Source organism: Lissotriton helveticus, chromosome 9 (genome assembly GCF_964261635.1).
Source record: "Lissotriton helveticus chromosome 9, aLisHel1.1, whole genome shotgun sequence".
NCBI classification, from domain to species: domain Eukaryota; kingdom Metazoa; phylum Chordata; class Amphibia; order Caudata; family Salamandridae; genus Lissotriton; species Lissotriton helveticus.
The window spans coordinates 940,560,220-940,581,995 of record NC_136070.1 but is presented as its reverse complement, the minus strand read 5'-3'; the positions used below and the strand labels follow the sequence as shown (position 1 = coordinate 940,581,995).

At 47.5% G+C, this 21,776-nt stretch overlaps 1 protein-coding gene across 1 annotated transcript in view; it reads left to right on the top strand.

Annotated features, from left to right (window-relative positions):
• The first annotated feature begins 18,015 nt into the window (after positions 1–18,015).
• NFKBIB (NFKB inhibitor beta) overlaps positions 18,016–21,776 on the top strand; it is a 64,243-nt gene continuing 60,482 nt past the window's right edge. The window contains exon 1 of the mRNA XM_078661177.1: positions 18,016–18,557. Within this exon, the coding sequence (XP_078517303.1) occupies positions 18,157–18,557 (401 nt within the window). The 5' untranslated portion in view covers positions 18,016–18,156. The remainder of the gene's footprint in view (positions 18,558–21,776) is intronic.

Genomic DNA, 21,776 nt, shown 5'->3' with positions numbered 1-21,776 from the left:
AATGCAATGAACTCGCAGACTTCTTCCACAACAAAGTCACCAAGATCTACTCCTCCTTCCCAGCAGTAGCCAACAACTCAGAAACATCCAATCACACTTCTCTGAGCAACTCTCCCCCCCCCAGGGCAGCCAATCCTGGATCATTTCCCCCCACTAAATCTAGAGACATTGCAACAACTGGCAGGTCAAGTTAAATCCGGCTCTCCCCTTGACCCTGCCCCACCAGAAATACTGCTCGAAGCAAGCCAGGCCACTCTCCCCGTGGTGCTGGATCTCCTCAACTCATCCATATCCTCCTGTACAGTACCCACTGGCTGGAAGAGAGCTATGGTACGGGCATTGCTTAAAAAACCCACCCTCGACCCAGAAGATCACTCCAGCTACCGCCCAATTTCACTGCTTCCATGGGTGAGTAAGGTGCTGGAGAAGTACATAAATTCTCAGCTGGTGCAATTTCTGGAAAGACATGCACTCCTCGACCCAACCCAGACAGGATTCAGGCCCAGACACAGCACTGAAACTGCCCTGCTTGCAGTCACCGAAGAGTCCCGAAGGATACTAGACCAGGGAGGATCAGTGGCAGTGATCCTCCTTGATCTATGTGCGGCCTTCGACACGGTCAGTTATGCCATCTTGCTGAACCGCCTGTGTAACATCGGAGTCGTAGGCGATGCTCTAAAATGGCTGGAGTCATTCCTGCACAATAGATCCTTCCAGATCTTTGACGGGGACACAATATCAGCCAGGAAACCCCTGAACTGTGGGGTACCGCAGGGCTCTTCATTGAGCCCTGCGCTCTTCAATATCTATATGAAACCATTGGCTGGGATCGTCGAGCCTTTTGGTATAAAAATTATATCATATGCTGACGATACCCAGCTAGTGGTCTCATTGACTCAGGAGGGCACCAGACATACTTCAGGAAGTCTGATGACCTGCCTAGAGGACATTAAAAAGTGGATGACACGCTCCTCCTTAAAACTTAATGGAGACAAAACCGAGCTCATGCTCTTAGGTCCCGCGTCACCTATTTCACTCTCCTCCCTCTGGCCTGCGTGCCTGGGCACCCCTCCCACTCCCAAAGAAAGCGTGAAAAGCCTAGGAGTATGGCTGGATAAAAATCTTTCCTTCTCCACCCAGGCCACCAAACTATCCGCCATTTGCTTTGGCCTACTGAGAACACTAAGAAAAGTCCTCCCCCTACTCCCATTGGAAGCCAAACAAGTGGCGGTCCAAGGCTTGATCCAGTCCCGGCTGGACTCAAACAACGCCCTGTATGTTGGGGCCCCCGAGATGACCCTGCGGAAACTACAGGTGGTACAAAACTGCGCAGCCCGCGTCCTGCTACAGATCCCACGGATGCAGTCTGCCAAACCTGCTTTGAGTAGCCTACACTGGCTCCCAGTGAGACAGAGAGTGGCATTCAAAGCACTTTGCATTGCCCACCGGGCCTTTTGGAAATCAGGCCCGGCTATCATTAACGAACTGGTTACCCAATATCATCCTAATAGAAACCTCCGGTCCACGGAGGCCTTCCTAGCCGTAGTACCGAGAGTAAGGAGAGCCAGGACCGGAGGAAGGATGTTCTCCTCAAACACATCCAGGATGTGGAATTCACTCCCACTACAAATCCGGTCCAATCCTAACCTACCCTCATTCCGCAAACAACTGAAAACCTATCTGTTTGCCAGGCCCACTTAAACCTCAGACTCCGCCACTCCCAGTTCTGTCTTCATGCTTCAGCGCTTGGACGCCCACTGGGCAGCAACCGCGCTATATAAATAGCAATACAACTCCATTATTGTATCTGCCTCCGTGACTTTCCAACTAAACTAAACCCGATATTTGTAAAGCGCAAACTAATCACCCTTAAGGGTCTCAAGGCGCTGCTGGGGCCATTGGGGAGATTAGGTGAGCTATTGCCCAGAGTCACTTGATGTTAAGTGGATCTGCTTCCGGTGCTGATATTCGAACTGTGTGCCCCACTCTCCTGAGTCAGCCTCCCTAGCCACTGCACCACACCTCTCACAAGTGAGCCTTTTCAGGGTGTATGCGCTTGGAAGAACCCTTAAATCTTTGCTTCGTAGAGCTCTTGAAGGGTGTATGGTAATCTCAATGAGTTGAGGAAAATGGTCGCTCTCCAGTCTTGCGTTTATCTGGTAACTGCTGATCATTTGGAACAGATCGATATCTACGAGAGTGTAATCTAAAATACTGCTGGAATAGTTTGAGACTCTTGTAGTGGCTGCTGATTGATCTTGGGAAAAAGTACATTTGAGGGCAAACAAGCCTATATTCATTAATGCCTCAGTGCTAGTTCTGCCTTGACAAGCTGTTCTGGAGTGATTGACTATTACTGGGGGAATGCTAATTACGACTGGGTGCGTTAATAGGGCCTGGTGAATCGTGCCTGTTTGAAGTAGCGACATGTGGAAATCACCTGACAAGAGAATGGCGGCCTGCAGCTAAGTGAATTGTAATGATTTCAGTTGAGAGATTAGGGACTCAATTTTTCCTCATTTTTGCCACTGGGAATGTGAATGTATGCATTGCAAATTAACAAGGTGACAATATCAGATTTAATTGCGTAATTTGAATCTTGTTGTACTGAGAGTTTGACGCATTGAACCCTTGTCTGGCCTAGATCGATTGATTCATGTTGGCACCTTAGGTGGGATGCGATAAATATTGATAAGCCACCTGAGGCTCCGCATTATGTTTTGATTATGGTCACTTGTAAATAGTGCTCCTTGAAGCCTGTGATTGGAGTTTGAAGCACGGGCCAAATTTCCTGCAATAATAAGATGTCGAACTCTTGGAGAAAGGAAATAAAATCAATGTCATCCACCTTGCAACTGAGGTCGTTTATATTCCAGGAGCACCGTTTCAGATTGATGTTGCTTTAGCCTGTGTGTTTGCTAGTTCAAGAGACTCTCTTTGGTAGTGCTGAATCGCACACTGTGGCTGGAGACACCTGTCTCATGTAGCTTGGGGCTGCTGGTGCTGCTGAATGCTGGATACTTAGATTTGGGAGACAATTCAGAGGGTATTCCTTGGGGCCTCTAGCTCCCCTTAGTACCCCACTAATGGTAGGATTAATATTTTGCGATGGTTTTGGATTGGGTCAAAGTGGGCCCAGGTACCGCTCTGTCTCCATCGTTTTTTACTCCGATGCACCATTTCGAAAAACGGTCCCTATGATGCCATACTTCCATGACAATGTTTGGATTGCTCCAGGAGGCCACCGTAACTTCTCTTCCGGGGGCTTCTAAATCGGGTTTGAACTCAATACTGTAGAGTAGCTTTTCATCTACAAGAAGCTGCAGAGAAAAAGTTGGAAGCATTCTTAAAACATGACATTATTGAACGCTCCACAGGTCCCATGCCAGGGGTTTTGCCCATACTAGTGGTATCAAAAAAGGACAGTAGCGGAGTGGGGTGGGTTTGCGTTGCTATGAGCTAGACAAACAAAGCCATTGAGAGGGAGAGGGACCCTAGTCCACTAATAACGGACATAATCATGAAATTGAATGGAGCCAAAGTTATTTCCCTTCTTGACCTAAATAAAGGATATCAACAACATGACCTGGAGGAGAACTGCAGGTACTTTACGATCTTTCCGATTCCTGTTGGTTTGTCTATTGGAGTTTACGTTTTGGAGTATCTTTGGCGGCTGACATATTTCAGGACGTTATTTACTGAGTAATCCAACCTGTTACATATGCTTTCAAGTGCAATGGTGACATACTGGTTTTTGGCAGAACACAAGAAGAACACGACAAAGCCTTTACACAAGTGTGCCAGTTACTTGCTGATGCAAGTCTCACTGTGAACGCTGCACAGTGTGAGTTTCACAAAGCCAAACTCAAGTTTTTGGGCTCATCTTCTCTGATGGGGGAATTACTCTAGACCTGGACAAGGTGCAAGCACTGTCATCCACTTGCACCCTCTCAAGATGTTACAATGCTGCAATCCTTTCTAGGCATGGCCAGTTATTGCTCAAGATACAGTCACAACTTTGCTACACTGAGTGCTTCATTGAGAGACTTGACAAAGCAAAATGTACCATTTAAGTGGTCTCCAGAATGCGACAAGAATTTCAAAGACATTAAACATGCAATTGAGAATGCAACTGAAACGGCCTACTGTAGGAAAGTTGGATCTGCTTTTAATGGTTACGCCCACTTTTTGCCTGGTGCTATGCTGTTTCTGACTAGTCTGACTGGGGTCCTGCTAACCAGGACCCCAGTCTCTGTGCTTTCTCCCCCAAATTGGTATGGTAAGTACTTAAATACATCCCAGATTGGACACTGGTGTACCCTTATCAGTCCCTAGTATATGGTACTGAGGTACCTAGGGCATAGGTACACCAGGGGTCCCCCATGGGCTGAAGCAAGCATTATGCCACCCATGGTGGACCACTCAAACTGTAACTACAGGCCTTGCATTGCAGCCTGTGTACGCTGGTGCTAGCACCACTTACGAAATATATAGGTTTCCTTATATCTAAGGTCACTGCACTTAAAACCTGTAAGTCACCCCTAAAGCAGGCCTTTCAATCCTGAAGGCAGGGTGCTCGGTTCTAAGTGTGAGGCTGCCCTTGCATGACCAGGACAGCCCTACAACCTTCGGAGTCCATTCTCCCGGCTTGTAAGTGCATCAGCCATAACGATACATAGGGTGGCCATGTGTCATTACGCAATGACCATCTCTATAAATTGGCTGTAATAAACCCTGTCATGTTTGGTATCAAACATGTTGGAATCATACTCCCAAACCATAAATGGTGTGGGAGTTATGATTCCATGCACTGTAAAGCTCCTCTGGGAGTTCCTCAGTGTTCCCGGTACCAGTCTTCTAGACCCGCACAGCACAATATGGCTGCTGCCGACCAGAGACACGAACCTGCCCTCCTGCTGCCGGTACCAAGCTCGAACAGGGGAAGGCAGAACAATAGTTATCCTGTTATAGGGAGGTGTGACTACCTCCCAGACAGGGTTTAGTGTATTGGGGCTGGTTGGGAGCGCTTGTCAGCGCCACTCAGTCTGCTTGAACAGCATCTTTGGTGCCTTCCTTGCATAGTCCAGTTCAAACCAGCTCAGGTAGCCGATGGCTCCCGCAAAAGGCGCAAAACTGGACAAAGGACATGGGAGTATCCTCCCCACTGCATGACCCCTCCCCTGGGAGGGAACCCTGAATCGTCCCAACCCTTTCCTTGGGGTACTTAAGGGCTTACCTGAGGGTGGGTCCCTAGATTCGTTGTGGGACAAGATTCATTTCAAGATACCACTTTTTCTTCGACCGTCTGTGCACTCTGGACTTCGCTCTAGGCAACAAGGCTGCAACTGGGAAGACTGCTCCTGATCTCATAGCCCTGCTTGTCTACTGCAATGTCTGTGCCTGTGCTCCATACAGGAACTTTCCAAGGCCTGTGGGCATCCAAGATACCTGAATGAATCTCCCTTGAAGTTAAGAAGTCACTTCCCTGCATCTGCAGGTACCACAACTAAGCTGACCGGTCTGCTGATCCTGGGCTCCCATGGACTCCGAAAGGCTCAGCAACACAGGTGGTGGTTCTTCACATCCTCGAGGCCTGCCCTATCCTGTCTCCAAGTTTGAGGCCAGTATACCTCGTCGGAGCTGCAGGAATCAAACCTCTGTGCACCGCAATGACTTGCTGTTGCAAAGGCTTGTCAGCTTCCTTCCTCCAAGAAATGCAGGCTCCAAGTAGCCCCAACCTCAAGCACCTCTTGTAGCCAAGATCTTTGTCCTCACCACATCACTTGCACTATGGGCATGCGTCTTTTTTGCGCTGCTCGAGGTCCTCTTGTGACTCCAGTACCTCTGGCCTGTGGTTCCTCTGGAGGGTCTCCTTTGATTTCTATAGGCTCCCCAGATTGCTTTGGCCTGACCTGACTTCCCTACTTGTGGTGAGTCACCTGGACCTTGCTGGTCCCGAAACTGTACCTTCTTCACTGTCCACATTGGTTGCACTTGCAAAGGCTTGTTGGTGCTTCTGACAGACACCGACCCCTCAACTCTTGACATCCAACATGGGACAGCTCGTGCATGGCTCCTGGTCGTCCACTGCGTCACCTAGTCCGCACAGCTGCAGTTTCAAGGTCACCTTCAGCTCTCCTGCAGCACTCGACTTCGGTGGGCATTGGTCTTCCAGGTCTCCTGGTCACTTCTAAGTGGCAGAGACTCTGTCCCTTCTGCTTGCAGATACTTCTCATCTTGAATCCACCTTTGGGGTCCACGGGAAACTTTCACCTTCACCAGCAGCGGCGTCTTCCTGAAGTCCTCCATTGTGTTTGATCGCGGTTTCTGACGCCACTTCACACCTATGCACCCAGCTTCCCTGGTGTTGGTATCCTGGTTCCTAGGGTATCCACGGGTGGGGTGGCTCTCCAACCTTCTGTCTTTCACAGGGTTTCTTCATGGTCCACTGGGAAGGGTCCTTCTTCTTTAGAACTGCGACTGCTGCTTACCCATTGACTTGTATTGAGCCTGCGGTCGTGTTTCCACTCTGCACATGGTCTGGTTGCTTACCTCTGGAGGGTCCTTGGGTCCCCAACACTTCTATATCTTCTGGGTATAGTCTCGACTCGAGTCCTGGTTTGCATACCACTATTTTAGTATATGGTTTGGCCTCCCTTGGCGACCACTGTGTATTTGGGCTACTTATATGTTTCTATCGCAAACTATTGCGTGCATTGTGTATATCTCCAGCTAGGAGATATCTGTATCTGTTAGAGAGTGTCTCATAATAAATACATATTTTTATAAATATACTGTGTGGTTCTTTTTCACTTAATATAAACCAATAAGATAATGCTCTGGTAAAACAAGCTGTTTACACTCCTTCTGTACTAAGCCTGAAGGCTGCTCTCCACAGCTACCACTTAGAGAACTTTCTACGGTTGTTTAAGACCACTTAAATCACCACAAGGGTCGTCTGGATCGGTGCAGGGTGCCCACTTAAATAAGTGTGCACCATATACCAAGCCAGCTTCTCACACCTACTTTGACCACAAGTTACATACCGATTACCAGCTGATGTGAGCCTGGTAGGGCTGAGGCTAATCTTTGCTCAACACAATGGCCATCTGAACTCTCAGAGACATATCCTGGCCTATGCAAGTCGCAACCTGTCTGAAACAGAACATGCCTACTCTCAGCTTGAGAAGGAGAGTGGCTGTGGTGTGGTCCTGCGAACATTTTCAGGTATTCCTTAATAGAAAATAATTCACCATCATCGTGGATCAGCAGGGGTTGCTCAAAATGTTGGGAAACCCGAATGCTAAGATTCCACCTCACATAAGACTGTAAGATCCAGCACACCAGTGGCTCTGTCTGTGGAACAAATCATTGCTGCCTCCAATGCAGATAAAGATATGCCTGTCATCAGAGAACTTATTACCACACACTGTTGGAGGAGAAGTACTCGGCCCCTTGCCGATGATGTGGAATTCCAAAACTTCAAAAATGTACAGGATAAGTTAGCAGTCACCCAAGAAGGCGGAATACTGCGAGGTATCAAGAATCATCATACCTGGAAGCCTAAGACATCGGGTCATCGAGCTGGCACATGAAAGACAACGCAGTATTGTAGCGATCAAAAAAGCCTTAAGAGTTTGAGTATGGTTCCCATGGCTAGATGAGCCAGTCGAGAGCGAGCCGAAAGCGTGCCACATTTGCAACTTTTTGTCTCCCAAGGTGACGTAGCACCCCGTGACAATGTCGGACTTTCCTGCCCATGCTTGGGAGTGGGTGGCAGTTTACTTTTCTAGTCCTAAAGGAAATGGACACCACCTTATGGTAGTCCTAGATGAATATTCACATTTTCTTTGGAGGAAGAGCAGTCTTCAACAACTTATGACAAAGTCATACAATGGCTTGATAACATCTTTGCAACGTGGGGCATCTACGAAATTTTCAGATCTGATAATGGCACGTCCTTCAACAGCAAAGTGTTTCTTGTCTGACTCAATGTCAAACACCAAAAGAGTACACCTATCTGTCCGTAAGGCAGTGGTGTAGTTGAACGATTCATGTGCACCATCAGGGGGGTCATTCAATGAGAATTCATGGAGGGAATTGATCTGAACCAAGCTATGTGTTAGGCCCTCCGGGCCTTTCGATCAACTCCTCACTCCACAACTGGTGAGAGTCCATCCACCTTGCTATTTGGGAGAGCCATCCGAACGAAACTACCTCAATGGATCCTGGATTGATCAGTGAGTACTGACAAGGTTCGAGGCACCAACTTGACTCTGAAAAGGAAAATGTATGCCGATAAGTATAGCCATGTCCAGGAGACAGTCTTTGACAAAGGAGACTGGGTAGTGGTTAAGCAGAGACAAATGCAGAAAATGGACACTCCTTTACTGCTGATCCTCTACAGATAGTGGCGTGCAAGGGACATTTGGTGACAGCACATCGTCCTGGACAATCCGTCACTCAGGACTCATCACATTTTAAACACCTACTGCTACACCTGTTGAGTCCTGAAACCACGCTTGAGGTGACCCCAGGAGCAGATACAGCTCAAACGCCTGAGCCTGTCACCATTGCCCAATCAGGGTGGACCTCGATCACCTGAGCTCGCTGACAAGTGGGAGCGTTTCGCCAGCTAATTGAGGAAAAGTGATGTTAGTGATGTCTGCCACTTTTTATTTAACAAAGGGGTGGTGTAGCATATTAATGCCATGCGCACTTGGACCCTTGTGGTTCTAGTGGACTCTGAAGAGGAAATACGTAATATGCGGGGATGTGTTAGAGTGTGGTTACTGTAAAGTATGATGTAATGCGCAGTGTTTGAGTGTATGCTGAGGAATAAAGTAACTCTTGATAGCAGCTCTGGTGTGGCATATTTTATCTGCATGTTCCTGGACTGGGGAAGAATCTACAATGATGAACCCATATTTCTATTCCTTAATCTAACCAGAAAATGTGTTTTAAAATTCACCACTTGACCCAGTTTATAAATATCATGTTTCAAAATAAAGTTCCATGAGAGAACCACCCATGATCCCTTCAAGCGGTCTTGATGCTAGACCCAGTTCTGACCAATTGTATTGCTGACCGCAATTTTAGAACAGTTTTCCCATGATTTACAAAAAAACTTTGGCAGAAATGTTAAAGATCCATTGACCATGAAAATGGACTATTTTCCAATAAAGTTGATTTTAAGGTGATCCATCAGTTGTAACTAATGCATACATGCTAACATTTTAGGGCAGGCAAGTGAGAGATTTTTTTAAAATAGTGAGGAGAATGTATTTTTCTCACTGACATATCGAGGCAAATACAATCTGCCTGAATCTGGCCTATTGGTATGTATGGTGACAGACAATCATCATTTCATTTTTGAAAGTTTAATAACATAGCGTAACCAAAACTGAGTTCTAAACTCTCTTTTTGTTTGCGCTATGTAAAGCTGTCAAAAATAAAATTGTTGAGGCCTGTCGCATGCTCTAATCCGGAAAACAACCTTTACAATGAAACCATTACATCATACTACACTTACAACGCAGGCATTACATCGCAAATTCCTTTACAACGCATAAAACTACAACGTAAGCATTACAATGCATACCATTACAACACATGACACTACATCGCATGTCACTACAACGCAGGCATTACAGCGCATACCATTACAACGCATACCATTGGAGTTAGACTATTAATTTTTAACCCCTACATTATCCAACACTTACCCTACTGTTGCACCCCTGGAGTTAGAATAGTAATTTTTACTCCTACACTATCCAACACTTACCCTTCTGTTGCACCCCCTGGAGTTAGAATAGTAATTTTTACCCCTATACTATCCAATACTTACCTTTAAATGCAATGTAATGGTATGCATTGTAGAGGTAGTATGCGATGTAATGGAATGAGTCGTAAAGGTAGTTGTTAAAAATGTGATGTGTCATGCGATGTAATGGAATGCATTGTAGTGGATGTTGCAATGTAAAAATTGCGTTGTAAGTGAATGCGTTGTAAATGTATGCATTGTAACGTCATACATTCCTCTAATCTCCCCTCCAAAAATTAAGACAAAGTATTAGTTAACCTTTGATGTCAGAGGTAATTCTTGGAGGGGGGATTGGAGCTTACGTGACTGGCATCAACATTTTATTTTTGGCAGTTTTACAGAACTCCGAATCAGGTTTCCATAGCTGCCAAGGTTTCAGATTGCTATGTGTCACATTTTCAATTATGAGTGACATTTCAGCAACTATGAGTGACACTTGCTCCCGAGCAAAATAAAGGAATGAGGAGGAGGGAAACATAAAATATCGAAAATTACACCCATTTGGGCAACAAGAATGTTCAAGTTCACTGCTTCAAAGCATAAGAAATAATTGTTAAATAACGAATTTATCAGACTGCAGCTGAAATTGCAAAAAATAGATAAAGCAGTCTAGAAGGCGTTCATGATTTATTATAATCAGCTGCAGAGTCACTCGATTGACGCCAACCACGAGCTGTATGAAGGCAGCATTAAAAAACGGGGAGGCACTCTTTTAGGCCACAGCTATAGGCTAATAGTATAGTCTCACTAACCTGACTTTCAGAACACTTTCTTTTGAGGAAGGTGACGAGCCAGCTCTGTGGTAAACATTATGCTCAGTCCTGATGGCACACACGCAGTGATTCATTTTTGGATTAGGATTTCCTCCTTTTTTATTACAAAAAAAGTTACTGCCACAGTACTTTACTTTTACCTGTCTCTGCAGTTTAGACCACAGTTGCCAAGTTAACTTTCCAGCCAGAATGGCGCTTTAGCCAAAAAAAAGCATGTAACATTTTGGTGACAGTAGTTTCACTTGCGACAGTGCAACAAACTGGCTCTAAACTATTGAAGAACATAAACTGCTGTTTGTTATCGGGTGTACTTGATATCCATTTGAACCTTGAATAACACACTCGCCACCATCTCAGCAGGGTGCGCAGTGAGAAAAAACATCCAAGAAATTAAGGATCCATGCACCACAGGAGGTACTTTGTGATAGAAACATAGTGAGGGGGCATGAAACGTTACTTCACGAATGTACAGAAGAACAATCTCGCAATCTTTCACGCGTCAAGACACTTACAAGCACAAAACCCGCCAATCATTGAAAAAAACACATCCAAACACAAAGGCAGACTTATGGCATTTTGTTTGCATGAATTTCCTTGTCATTTAGGATGTAAATCATGATGATCGTCACGTATTTGGCTTGCTTATGAACAAATTATTTTAGTTAAATATTCAGCAAGTACTGTTTTCGCTGGGTCAAATAAGCACGCACACACTCTGGTGGCTGGTACTTACTTTGACTCCTTTGTAGGCAGCAACTCTCCTAAGCAAGCGAACTGCAAGTAACCGTGGCAGTTCAGGTTTACCGCCCGCCTCTTTAGTCCAGGGGCCGGCTGTCCTAAAGTCTGCTGCTCCAATCAGTGATGGGTTTTCCTCGGTGGCCACTGCAACTGCTGGTCACTGACGATTACGTGAAGCTGAGCCTTGGGATGAATAATTTAATTCACTGTGGGACTCCTGCGATAGCAGCCCGAGCCTTGCTGAAGGAGCTAAGATTGTGGCGGCGCCAGCACACCAGTAGCCAGCCGAGGCTACTTCCTCCCACATCAAACTCCTGCCTTCTCAAGCAGGACGTGGCATCCCCCCTCCCTTCGGCGCCAGACTAATTAATGTATCGGACTGGCCTGGGCACTACCGCGACGTCAGGCTGTGTGAGCTGCGACGCGGAAATCAAAATGTAACATTGTTGCATTGCGCTGCGAGACTAACAGCAGCATCAACTCTGCTCCAAGACCCAAGCCTGCAGCAGGAACAGCGCACGCACCCCAGGTAGAGCGTGCTGCCACTGCCAGCTGCCACACTTTCACTGCATGATATCGTTTAGTCAGTGCTTAGGGAAGCTACGCAAATGCGTGACAATGCTTTTCAGTGCGGTGATGCGGATCACCACACTGAAATGCGTTAACGTCACGGCAGATGCGTGATACTTGGCAGGACTGGGTTTCTATAGGAATTGGGATGCAGAGACTAGCTTTGAAATCGCCTGAATCTGGAGGGTTGGCATGTACGCTAATGACACTGGCTCATTTTGCTTCAGGCCACACTATTTCTCACTATTTGCACAATTAATGACCTGTAAAATGGTCTTTAACTTATATTCAGATCAACATTCTTGGTTTGTTTTGCTTTAAAATGCACCTATATGTAGCATACGCATTCTAGTTGTTGCACGTCACGTAGGCGTGACGTGCGACGGCGAAGTGAGAAGCTGCGCGCGCAGCGTAGGCAGAGCGCGCGAAGGGCGCAGAGTGATTGGAAGCGCCGGCCGGCGCTCCTCTGTGACTTGTACTTGCCAAATAAAGTTCTTTACTTACTGATCAAGCCCAGTGCCATTATTTACAAGAGAGCGACTTTACAGTGGCGACGAGGACGGGAGGCATCCACTGGCACCCAACAGAAAAAAAAAGAAAAAGAGGAAAAAATCGAACCACCACCTCCACGTGGTCTGCAGCCAAGCAGGCGACCCCCAGGCCACGGGGGGACACAGCACAGAGCGGCGCCACTGGGCCAGTGAGTGGAGAGCACAAGGGGGCAAAGCAGAACCCACCAAGGAACACAGGCAGAGGAGCGTGGCAGTGCCACAGCAACCAGAGGGGCGGCGCAGTGGCCAGAGTGGCTGCGCTGCAAACCACAGAACACCGATCACCGCAAATACCTTCCAAGCACACCGTGGAAGGTAAGAACAGCGCTGGCTGCCAAGGAAGAAGAAGGGGGGACTGGCACTAGGAGTCCCCAGGAGGACGCTGATACAGAAGTAAAAGACAGCACCCCAGGGAGCCCCACCAGCAAGGCCGTCAAAGTGACAGAGAGCAAGGAGGTGAAGATGAGCACGCCGGCAGGCTATGCAATTGCACCGGTGCAATTCCTACCAAAACCTGGTGAACCCCTGATGAAGTGGGAGGATTGGAAGGAATATATTGATAATTTCATAGGGGTCCTGGAGGACGAAAATGAAGAGAAGTTCACCCCCCAAAGGAAGAAACGCATCTTGCTGCTGAACCTGGGACCGGAGGGTCTCAGGATTTACAAGAGTCTGGTGCCCAAGAAGAGAGAGGACATGGATACGGATGTCTATGCCCATGCAGTAGAAGACCTGGATGAGAGGTACCGCCCCACCATATGTGTGTCTGTGGATAGGTTCAACTTCCAGCAAAGGAAACAACGGGCTGGAGAAACCATAGAGGAGTATGTAGGAGCCTTGAGAAAACTAGCGGCCCCGTGTAAATACGCACTGTGGGAGGATGAATTTATAAAAGACCAGATCGTGATGCACACTACGAATACACAGGTCCAAGACAAGCTGTGGGCGAGCGGCGACACCACGCTCAAAGAAGTTATGGTCATCGTAAAGAGGGCCGAGCTTGCTAGGAGGTGTGCGGCAGCAACCAAGAAAGACGTGGGCACTCCGACAATGGTGAACAGAATACAAGAAGGAGACCACCGTAAGGACCAAAGAGGATAAGACGCAGCAGCCAAAGGTACTAGCAGGTGGCAAGGGAAACAACCAGGGAGCGACAGCAAGAAATCGTGCTACAGATGCGGCAGTTGGTCCCATGATGCCCGTGACAGAAGATGTCCTGCGTTCAGAGCCAAGTGCCTACACTGCGGTATCCTAGGCCACTATGAAAAGGTGTGTAGGAAGAAACATTCGAAGGAAACAGTGAAATGTGTTGAGCAAGGTGAAGAAGATCTAGAAGAAGTAGCAGAAGAAGAGGTGATCACGGTCCTGTGCATATACGACCAAGTGATGAGCATAGAAGGGAGGAAATCCACAAAACCCATCCTGGACATGTCAATGGGAGGAATCACCATCACTGTGGTGGCGAACACAGGATCCCCCTTCACCATCATCCAACAGGCAGTATGGGAAGAAACATTCAGACCCAGGTTGGGACCGGAGTTGGAAAAGCTAGACATCAGACCGGTCACTTACAATGGAGATCGCATTCCTATGTTGGGGTTCCGCCGCCTACTGTTCGAATTCAGGGGCCGGTCAGCATGGTGCAAACTGTACATTGCAGAAAAGGGACCCTCGGTCCTGGGATGGCTAGACCAAGGGGACTTAGGAATTAAACTGGATCCAGGAGGGAAAGAGCAGATTTTACTGACTGAGCAAGAAGAATGGCCGAACATGAACAAATGGAAGGAGAACTACCCGAAGGTATTTGGTGGCACAGTGGGACGGATGGAAAACTTCCAACACAGGATTGTGCTCAAGGAAGGGGCCATTCCGGTAGCCCACAAGGTGAGGAATGTGCCGATTGCGGTGAGAGAAGCAGTCCAAACTGAACTCCAAGAGTTGGAAAAGAAAGGAATAATTGAGCCGATAACATGTGCTGAATGGTTGGCGCCCCTGGTGGTCGTAATGAAGCCAAATGGGAAGGTCCGGCTCTGCGTGGACCTGAGAGAACTGAATAAGAATATCGTTGTGGAAAAATTCCCCCTCCCCAGAATCGAGGAAATGTTGACCAAGACCAGGGGGGTGCAGTGGTACTCCACTATCGACTTGACCTCGGCCTATCACCAAATTGCACTGCACCCGGACAGTAAACGGCTCACATCCTTCATCACCCCGTTTGGGTGTTACCAATTTTGTCGGATGCCTTTCGGGCTGGCCTCAGCAGCCGCTGTTTTCCAGAAAATGATGCACCAACTGTTCAGAGACTGCAAGGATGTCCAGTATTTCCAGGATGACATCTTGGTGATGGGGCGAGACCAGCAAGATCATGACCAGAAGCTGGGAAAGGTGCTGAAAACACTAGAGAACAAAGGTCTCACAGCGGAGTGGTCGAAGTGTAGGTTGGGACTGCAGTCGGTGACGTACCTAGGTCACGAGATCGGACGACAGGGCGTTACCCCCAAATCGGAAAATGTCAAAGCCATCGCGGAAGCACCGCCGCCCAGGAACAAGGAAGAGGTCAGGTCGTTCCTGGGGATGGCGGAGTACTACAGCAAGTTTGTGGTACACTTCGCTTCCAAGACCCACAATTTGAGGCTGTTGACCAGAGACAGCACAGTGTTCCAATGGACACCGGAAGCCCAAGCAGAGTTCGAATTGATCAAAAGGGATGTTACCGGAGCTGTTCCCCTCAAGGGATATGACCCACAAGGCACCACTATACTGACGACAGATGCCAGCGACAAAGGCCTGGGTGCTGTACTCATGCAAGACAGAGGCAGAGGGGAGATGGAGACCATCAGCTTCGCATCCAGAGCACTGACAGATACAGAGAGCAAATACAGCGTGATCGAGAAAGAAATGCTGGCGGTCGTATGGGCCATGATGAGATTCCGGCAGTTTCTGTGGGGAACACGCTTCCTACTCAGAACAGACCACAAGCCGTTGGTGAAGGTGCTGACGTCGAGTGGACATGCCAGTGCCACCCCTCGGATATCCAAGATGTCTCTAAAGTTGCTCGAGTTCAGGTATGATGTCGAGTACATTCCTGGGAGCCGGAACCGAGTAGCGGACTATCTGAGCAGGGCAGCCGCCATGGAGCCAGGAGAGGATGACCCTACCGGCAGTGGGGATTTGGTAGCTCTAATAGAGGACCAAGAGAAACTGATCAGTCTACAAGAATGGACAGAGTCCTATGAAGAAGACACTGACATAAAGGAAGTGAAGGGGTACATCGCACATGGATGGCCGGATAAAAGGAACGTAAGAGCAAACCTCAAGCCGTACTTCGAAGTGCGGGAAGAACTGTCGATAGGAGACAGAGGGATCTTCATATACAGAGGAGATAAGGTGATTCCCCCAAGGACCCTCACCTCAAAACTGATGGACTTGCTACATGAGGGACACCTGGGCATAGGGAAACTCAAGGCACGAGCCAAACAAAACTACTGGTGGCCAGGCATGGACATAAGGGCTGAAAGGCATGTCAGAGAGTGTCCCCAATGTCAACGGGCGGACAAGACATTAAAACCATTGAGGCCAGCGATAGGAAAGTTTGACCCCCCTTCAAATCCGTGGGAAGAACTATCCATAGACATTTTGGGACCGGTCCTAGACGACCAAGGCACACAGAAATATGTGTGTGTGCTTATGGACCGCTATTCAAAATGGCCAGAAGTGAGAGTAGATGAATCCATGGACACGGAGAACATCCTTAAGTTTCTGTCTGAGACTTTCACGAGGGAAGGAATACCAAAATCGATCTTGAGTGACAATGGACCCCAGTTCACGTCAGAAAAATGGACTAAGTTCATGCACAGAAATGGCGTCACTGTCAAACACACCGCAATCTACCATCCGGCCGGAAACGGTTTAGTGGAGAGATTTAACAGGGTGGTGATGGGAGCCATACAAGCGGCCATCTCAAGTGGACAGAACTGGGAGAAGGCGCTAGAGAACATGGTATGGGCTTACAGAATAACCCCTACCGGAACGGGATATAGTCCATTCCAAATACTGAGAGGACGTGAACCCTTTACCCACGACAACAGAATTTGGAAGGAAAAGCTCATCACCAGTGAATGGTCCCCCGCAGTGGTGCGCGCCAACCTGGAGAAAGCACAGACAATTTACAGCAACCACTACAACAAACGAAGGAATGTCAAAGGCACAGGTCTGGAGCATGGAGAGTGGGTAAGAGTAAGATTGGCCACCCTGCAGAAGAAGGGAGACAGCAAGTACAGCAAGCCGTTGCAAGTGGTGGAAGTGTACGATCGGGCTGCCTTACTAAGCGACGGGAATGTGTGGTCCCAAGACCGCATGGCCAGGTGCAATAAAGTTTTGGGCTGGGAACAACAGAGCGCCGACTGGGAAGACAAGGAAGGCCCCGAAGTGGAGAATAATCAAGCAGCCGCGGAACAGCAAGTTGGGGAGAGAGCTGGAACGGAAAGTGGAGAAGAAGGAGGAAATGAAAGTCAAGGATTGGAATGGGACAGGCAGGAGAGAAGCACGCACGAAGGAAGAGTTGAGAACGAAGGGACAGTAAACCCTGAGACTCAGAGTCAAGAGTCAATGGAGAACCCCGTCAGGGTCACAAGGAGTGGAAGGCAGGTGGTAAGACCTTCCAGATACCGAGATTTTGAATTGGACAATGAACTGTGAGTGACTCTTTCTTGTTTAATAAAAAGGGGGAGATATGTAGCATACGCATTCTAGTTGTTGCACGTCACGTAGGCGTGACGTGCGACGGCGAAGTGAGAAGCTGCGCGCGCAGCGTAGGCAGAGCGCGCGAAGGGCGCAGAGTGATCGGAAGCGCCGGCCGGCGCTCCTCTGTGACTTGTACTTGCCAAATAAAGTTCTTTACTTACTGATCAAGCCCAGTGCCATTATTTACAAGAGAGCGACTTTACACTATATTTCAAATTTTCCAGTATAGGCATAACCTTTTAGTATCATTCTCATGTTTGTCTTGTAACGTTGCCAGATATATTTCATACATCCACTCATCAACATCGTTTGTCAGCACACAAAAGCAGAAAAATGTTATAACAACATTATGTGAAAAATCTTATGACATTGTAGGGAGTTTGTTGGCTTTCGGTGTCGGTTGTTTGGAGGTATGATGGTGCATGTGTTGGCATAGGAGAGAGAGACACACCTATCAATCTTAAACACACATTTTTTGTAGCGTAGACTGAAAACGTGTCCCTTATAAAATGAATAACTTATGTAATCTTGTTTTAATATCTATTTTCTCACTTCATATATAGCTTTCATTGGCAGTGATTCATATCCTTATTTAGTGTTAAAGTGATGTGATAATCTGCCGTAGTGGACTTCTGTATTATATTCAATCCTATCAGGTTTATTTAGTACAATAATCGCCATTCCAAAACGGCCGCCGTTTGCAGCTATGGAATGAGCTGTGAGATATGGGTCCCTTTTTTATTTCCATGAATAGGTTCTGAAGATTACTTTAAAATAGCTTCGGCCGCCATCTTTGTTGTCCTTCGGCCTCGCAGTGATCTTCTCTGTCATTGGTTTGAGCTGGGATGAACTGAAATAGCTATTGGTCGGGTTAATGGGGAATTCCCAGGTTACATAAAAATACCCCGTTTGGGGGGAATCCGGTAGCGAAACGACAGGGCTGCTCGGCGCAGTCATGTCGGGGAAACGGCTTGACGAGGATTGTTGCGACAGCGGTCTTGGCTCCTTGTTGGAGGGGCAGCTCTTGAGCCTTCCCGACTCCCTCGGTTGCCTTCCGGTAACAAATAACTGGGAGAGAGAACTCCGGAGTCCTAAGTCTACTGATAGTTTGGCGAGGGCTGGGGAGCTTCCGGGGATCAAGGACCCAAAACCTTGGAGTGAAGAACAGACCCACAAAGTCTCAGTGGAACAGGAATTCGAACGCTTTGACTCTGCTTTGGGCGATTCGTTACAGGATGAGGATGCGACTGTCGTGGAGGTGAGGGATCTAGTGCAGGCCATCCGCTTGGAACAACGCGCAGACCCCGATCCCTGGGCCGTGGAAGTTTTCGGATATCTCTCAGACGAGGGAGACACGTAAGTATATGGTGCCTTTTTAATATGGTGTTGTGTAACGCTTGCCTGTCCTCTCACTCGCAGCGCAAGCTTTAACTTGGCACCCTCTGCTGCTATGAAGTTCTCGGAGAAACAGTGGTGCGGGTGACACTATAGATGGTTGTGTTCCTTATCTTCCGTGACTTAGAGTGCTTATGAGCCGCATCCGTGCCATGGGCTGTACCACTGTACATATTGTTAGTTTAGAAACTTGCAAAGTGCCCCCGTTTGTGAGGTAACCTAAAACGACACAGTGATGGTTATGCTACGTATACTTTATGGCTTAAAGCTCAATGTACTGAAGCACATCAATAAAACTCAATAGGATATTAATTTACTTAGTGCAAGTGGATTTGCCCTATATTGGATCTGCTTTTCTGAACGTATAGCACACTGGCACGTCCTGTGTAAGAAAAGAAATTAAACATACACTATACTGTTTGCCTTTTGCTCAACCCTTTTCCCGGCCATACGGTCTTTAAAGTGAGTAGTGTTTGTAATTGACATCCCACTTCTACATTTCATTAGGGATTTTAGCGACGGACTGTTGTATAAGACGAGCATAAATACTGTTTTGAAAAGGAAAGGACAAGCTACTGCTTTTAATCTGTGCTCAATGTGATGTCACACTCACCTCAGCAAGCTACCGCCCATTCCTTGGCAGGTTAGTCACCTTTCGGCCACTTCATTATGGGGATATTCTGGATTGTTTCTCTGGTGATGCACATCCTCTTTAATCGTAGTGTTGAATTTCGAGATATTGGGCTGTTCTCCACGATTAACCTCGGGTCACTGTGAAGACTAATACGCCTGTGATTTAGTTTGCAGCGTTCTTACACCAAGGTGTTGTAGTTTTGGCACCGCTGCAAGCACTTGGTAATTTGCCCCGTTACGAGAAGGATGCCATTGCTAAAAGGTTGTTTGGAGTCTAGCTCGCTCCCATCGGTGTGAGAGATGCTCATTGAAAGGATGCCGTATTTGGACTTTAGATCGTAAGCTCTTAATACTCTATAATGCTAAAAATAGTGCCTGCAGAGCAGCCGCCTAGATTTTTTATTTTTTTTATTCTTAATCGCGTCAAGTGTAAGAGGTATTGCAAATATCAAGGTACCTACATTCGCAGGTGAAACGAACACAGTTCGGCGCTGCCATGTCCTAGCCCATCTCTACGCCAGTGCCCCCTATGTCCTGTGATTTGCATGCAAGGCTAATGTTTTAAATTCTGTATAGCTAAATTATTATTATACCAGCGTGCGGCGAGTTGAATGATGGACACAAGGGTGTTTTTTGCGTATTTGTATTGCCTGTTGATCCCCTTCCCTTGTGATAAATCGATGTCCTAGATGTATCGTGAAATGAAATCTAAAACTCACATATACGGAAATTAATGTGGGACCCCCAGAATGTGCATCAGTAGATCTTGCACAGTTACTACGGTTTGGTTTTGTAGTGTGAATGTGAAACGTCATGTTAATTTCCGTCACTCCTTTATCGAAACATTTGAACGTGTCAATGTGTTTGGATACTGCACAGTAATAGCAGTATAGCAACCCTTGAACCTGTTTATTATCACATAGTGGGCACATCACTGCACAGTAGTGATCAAACGTTTTTGCTTTTCGCATTCAACATCTACGTTGTGTAATCGTTATTTCTTTTAACAACTCCTGGTCTAGTCCATCGATACACCCCTGCACTGGTTTGTTATCTTTAGCTGATGTGGGATTTTCCCTCGCACTACAGGAGGAAGCCCAGATCACCCTGGAAATTCCTGAATTGCATTGGTGTCCATTTTCATCCCAAAGAACGCGTTTCCGCCTTGGTGATTACTCTGAAGTCTAAAAATACCCAGACAGTGTTTGCTGCATTTTTAGGTCTCACCTACTAGACATCGCATGCGTTCTTTGTTGCTATACTTATTGTTAGCTTATAGTGTACTTCTATACCGCCCTTTGCCGTACATTGGGAGGCTTCATTGACACTCTTTAGCTTGCTTGTTAGTTAGCATGTGCGGGTTTTCCATCTTCTTTTGTTTGTTTACTCTGTGTGATATTTCAGATTCAGCTTTTTTCCCTTTTGTGTTAAACTTCTCAAAAAGTTCATGGTGGGTTGTGTGTGGTTTCTTTTTTGTAAATGTTTTTTTGCTGTCTCCCTGGTGTACTTATCTTTCGCTCTGCACACTCCTGTCACGTGTGATAATTCGGTCCCCCTCTGATGTGTTAACCCTCAAGCTCTCCCCACCGGGCATGTTGCTTTCGCTCGTGGGTGCTTCCCCGCTGCATGTTGTTCTCCCTTTCTCCAGTTTTGTTTGTTCCTTCTACCTTGAAGTGTTCCCTTCGCCCCCAAGTTGCCTCTGCGCCTCATGTTGCCACCCTTACCCACTTTAAAAAAACACAAAATACCTTTTGTGTGCCCCCCCACCCCTTAATGATCAATGGGCATTGGTCAAAAATTAAAAGCATCAACATATTTTTGTCAGCACACCTGCGCCTACAAAATGACGCCATGGTCCTTTTCTTTTCTTATTATTTGGGGATCCTGGAGTCTATGCTACACTTTTCGCATTCAATCAATCAATGAACTTGTAAAGCGCGCTACATACTCGTGAGGGCCTCAAGGCGCTGGAGGGGGGGAGAGGGGGGTTTGCTACTGCTCGAAAAGCCAGGTCTTGAGGAGCCTTCTGAAGGTGAGCAGGTCTTGGGTCTGCCGTAGATGGGTGGGGAGGGTGTTCCAGGTTTTGGCGGCGAGGAAGGAGAAGGATCTGCCGCTGGAGGTCGTTCTTTGTATGCACGGGACGGCTGCAAGGGCGAGGCTGGCAGAGCTCGGGGGGGGTGTGTGAAAGTTGAGTCTGTCGTTCAGGTAGGCTGGTCTGGTGTTGTGGCGTGCTTTGTGTGCGTGGGTGAGGAGTTTGAAGGTGATTTTCTTGTTGATGGGGAGCCAGTGCAGGTCTCTTAGGTGGGAGGTGAGGTGGCTGCGGTGGGCGACGTTGAGGATCAGTCGGGCTGAGGCGTTTTGGATGCGTTGTAGTCGTCGCAGGTGTTTGGCCGGTATTCCTGCGTAGAGTGCGTTGCCGTAATCCAGCCTGCTGCTGACGAGGGCTTGGGTCACTGTTCTTCTTGTTTCGGTCGGGATCCACTTGTAGATCCTGCGAAGCATGCGGAGGGTGTTGTAGCAGGAGGAGATGATGGCATTGCCCTGCTT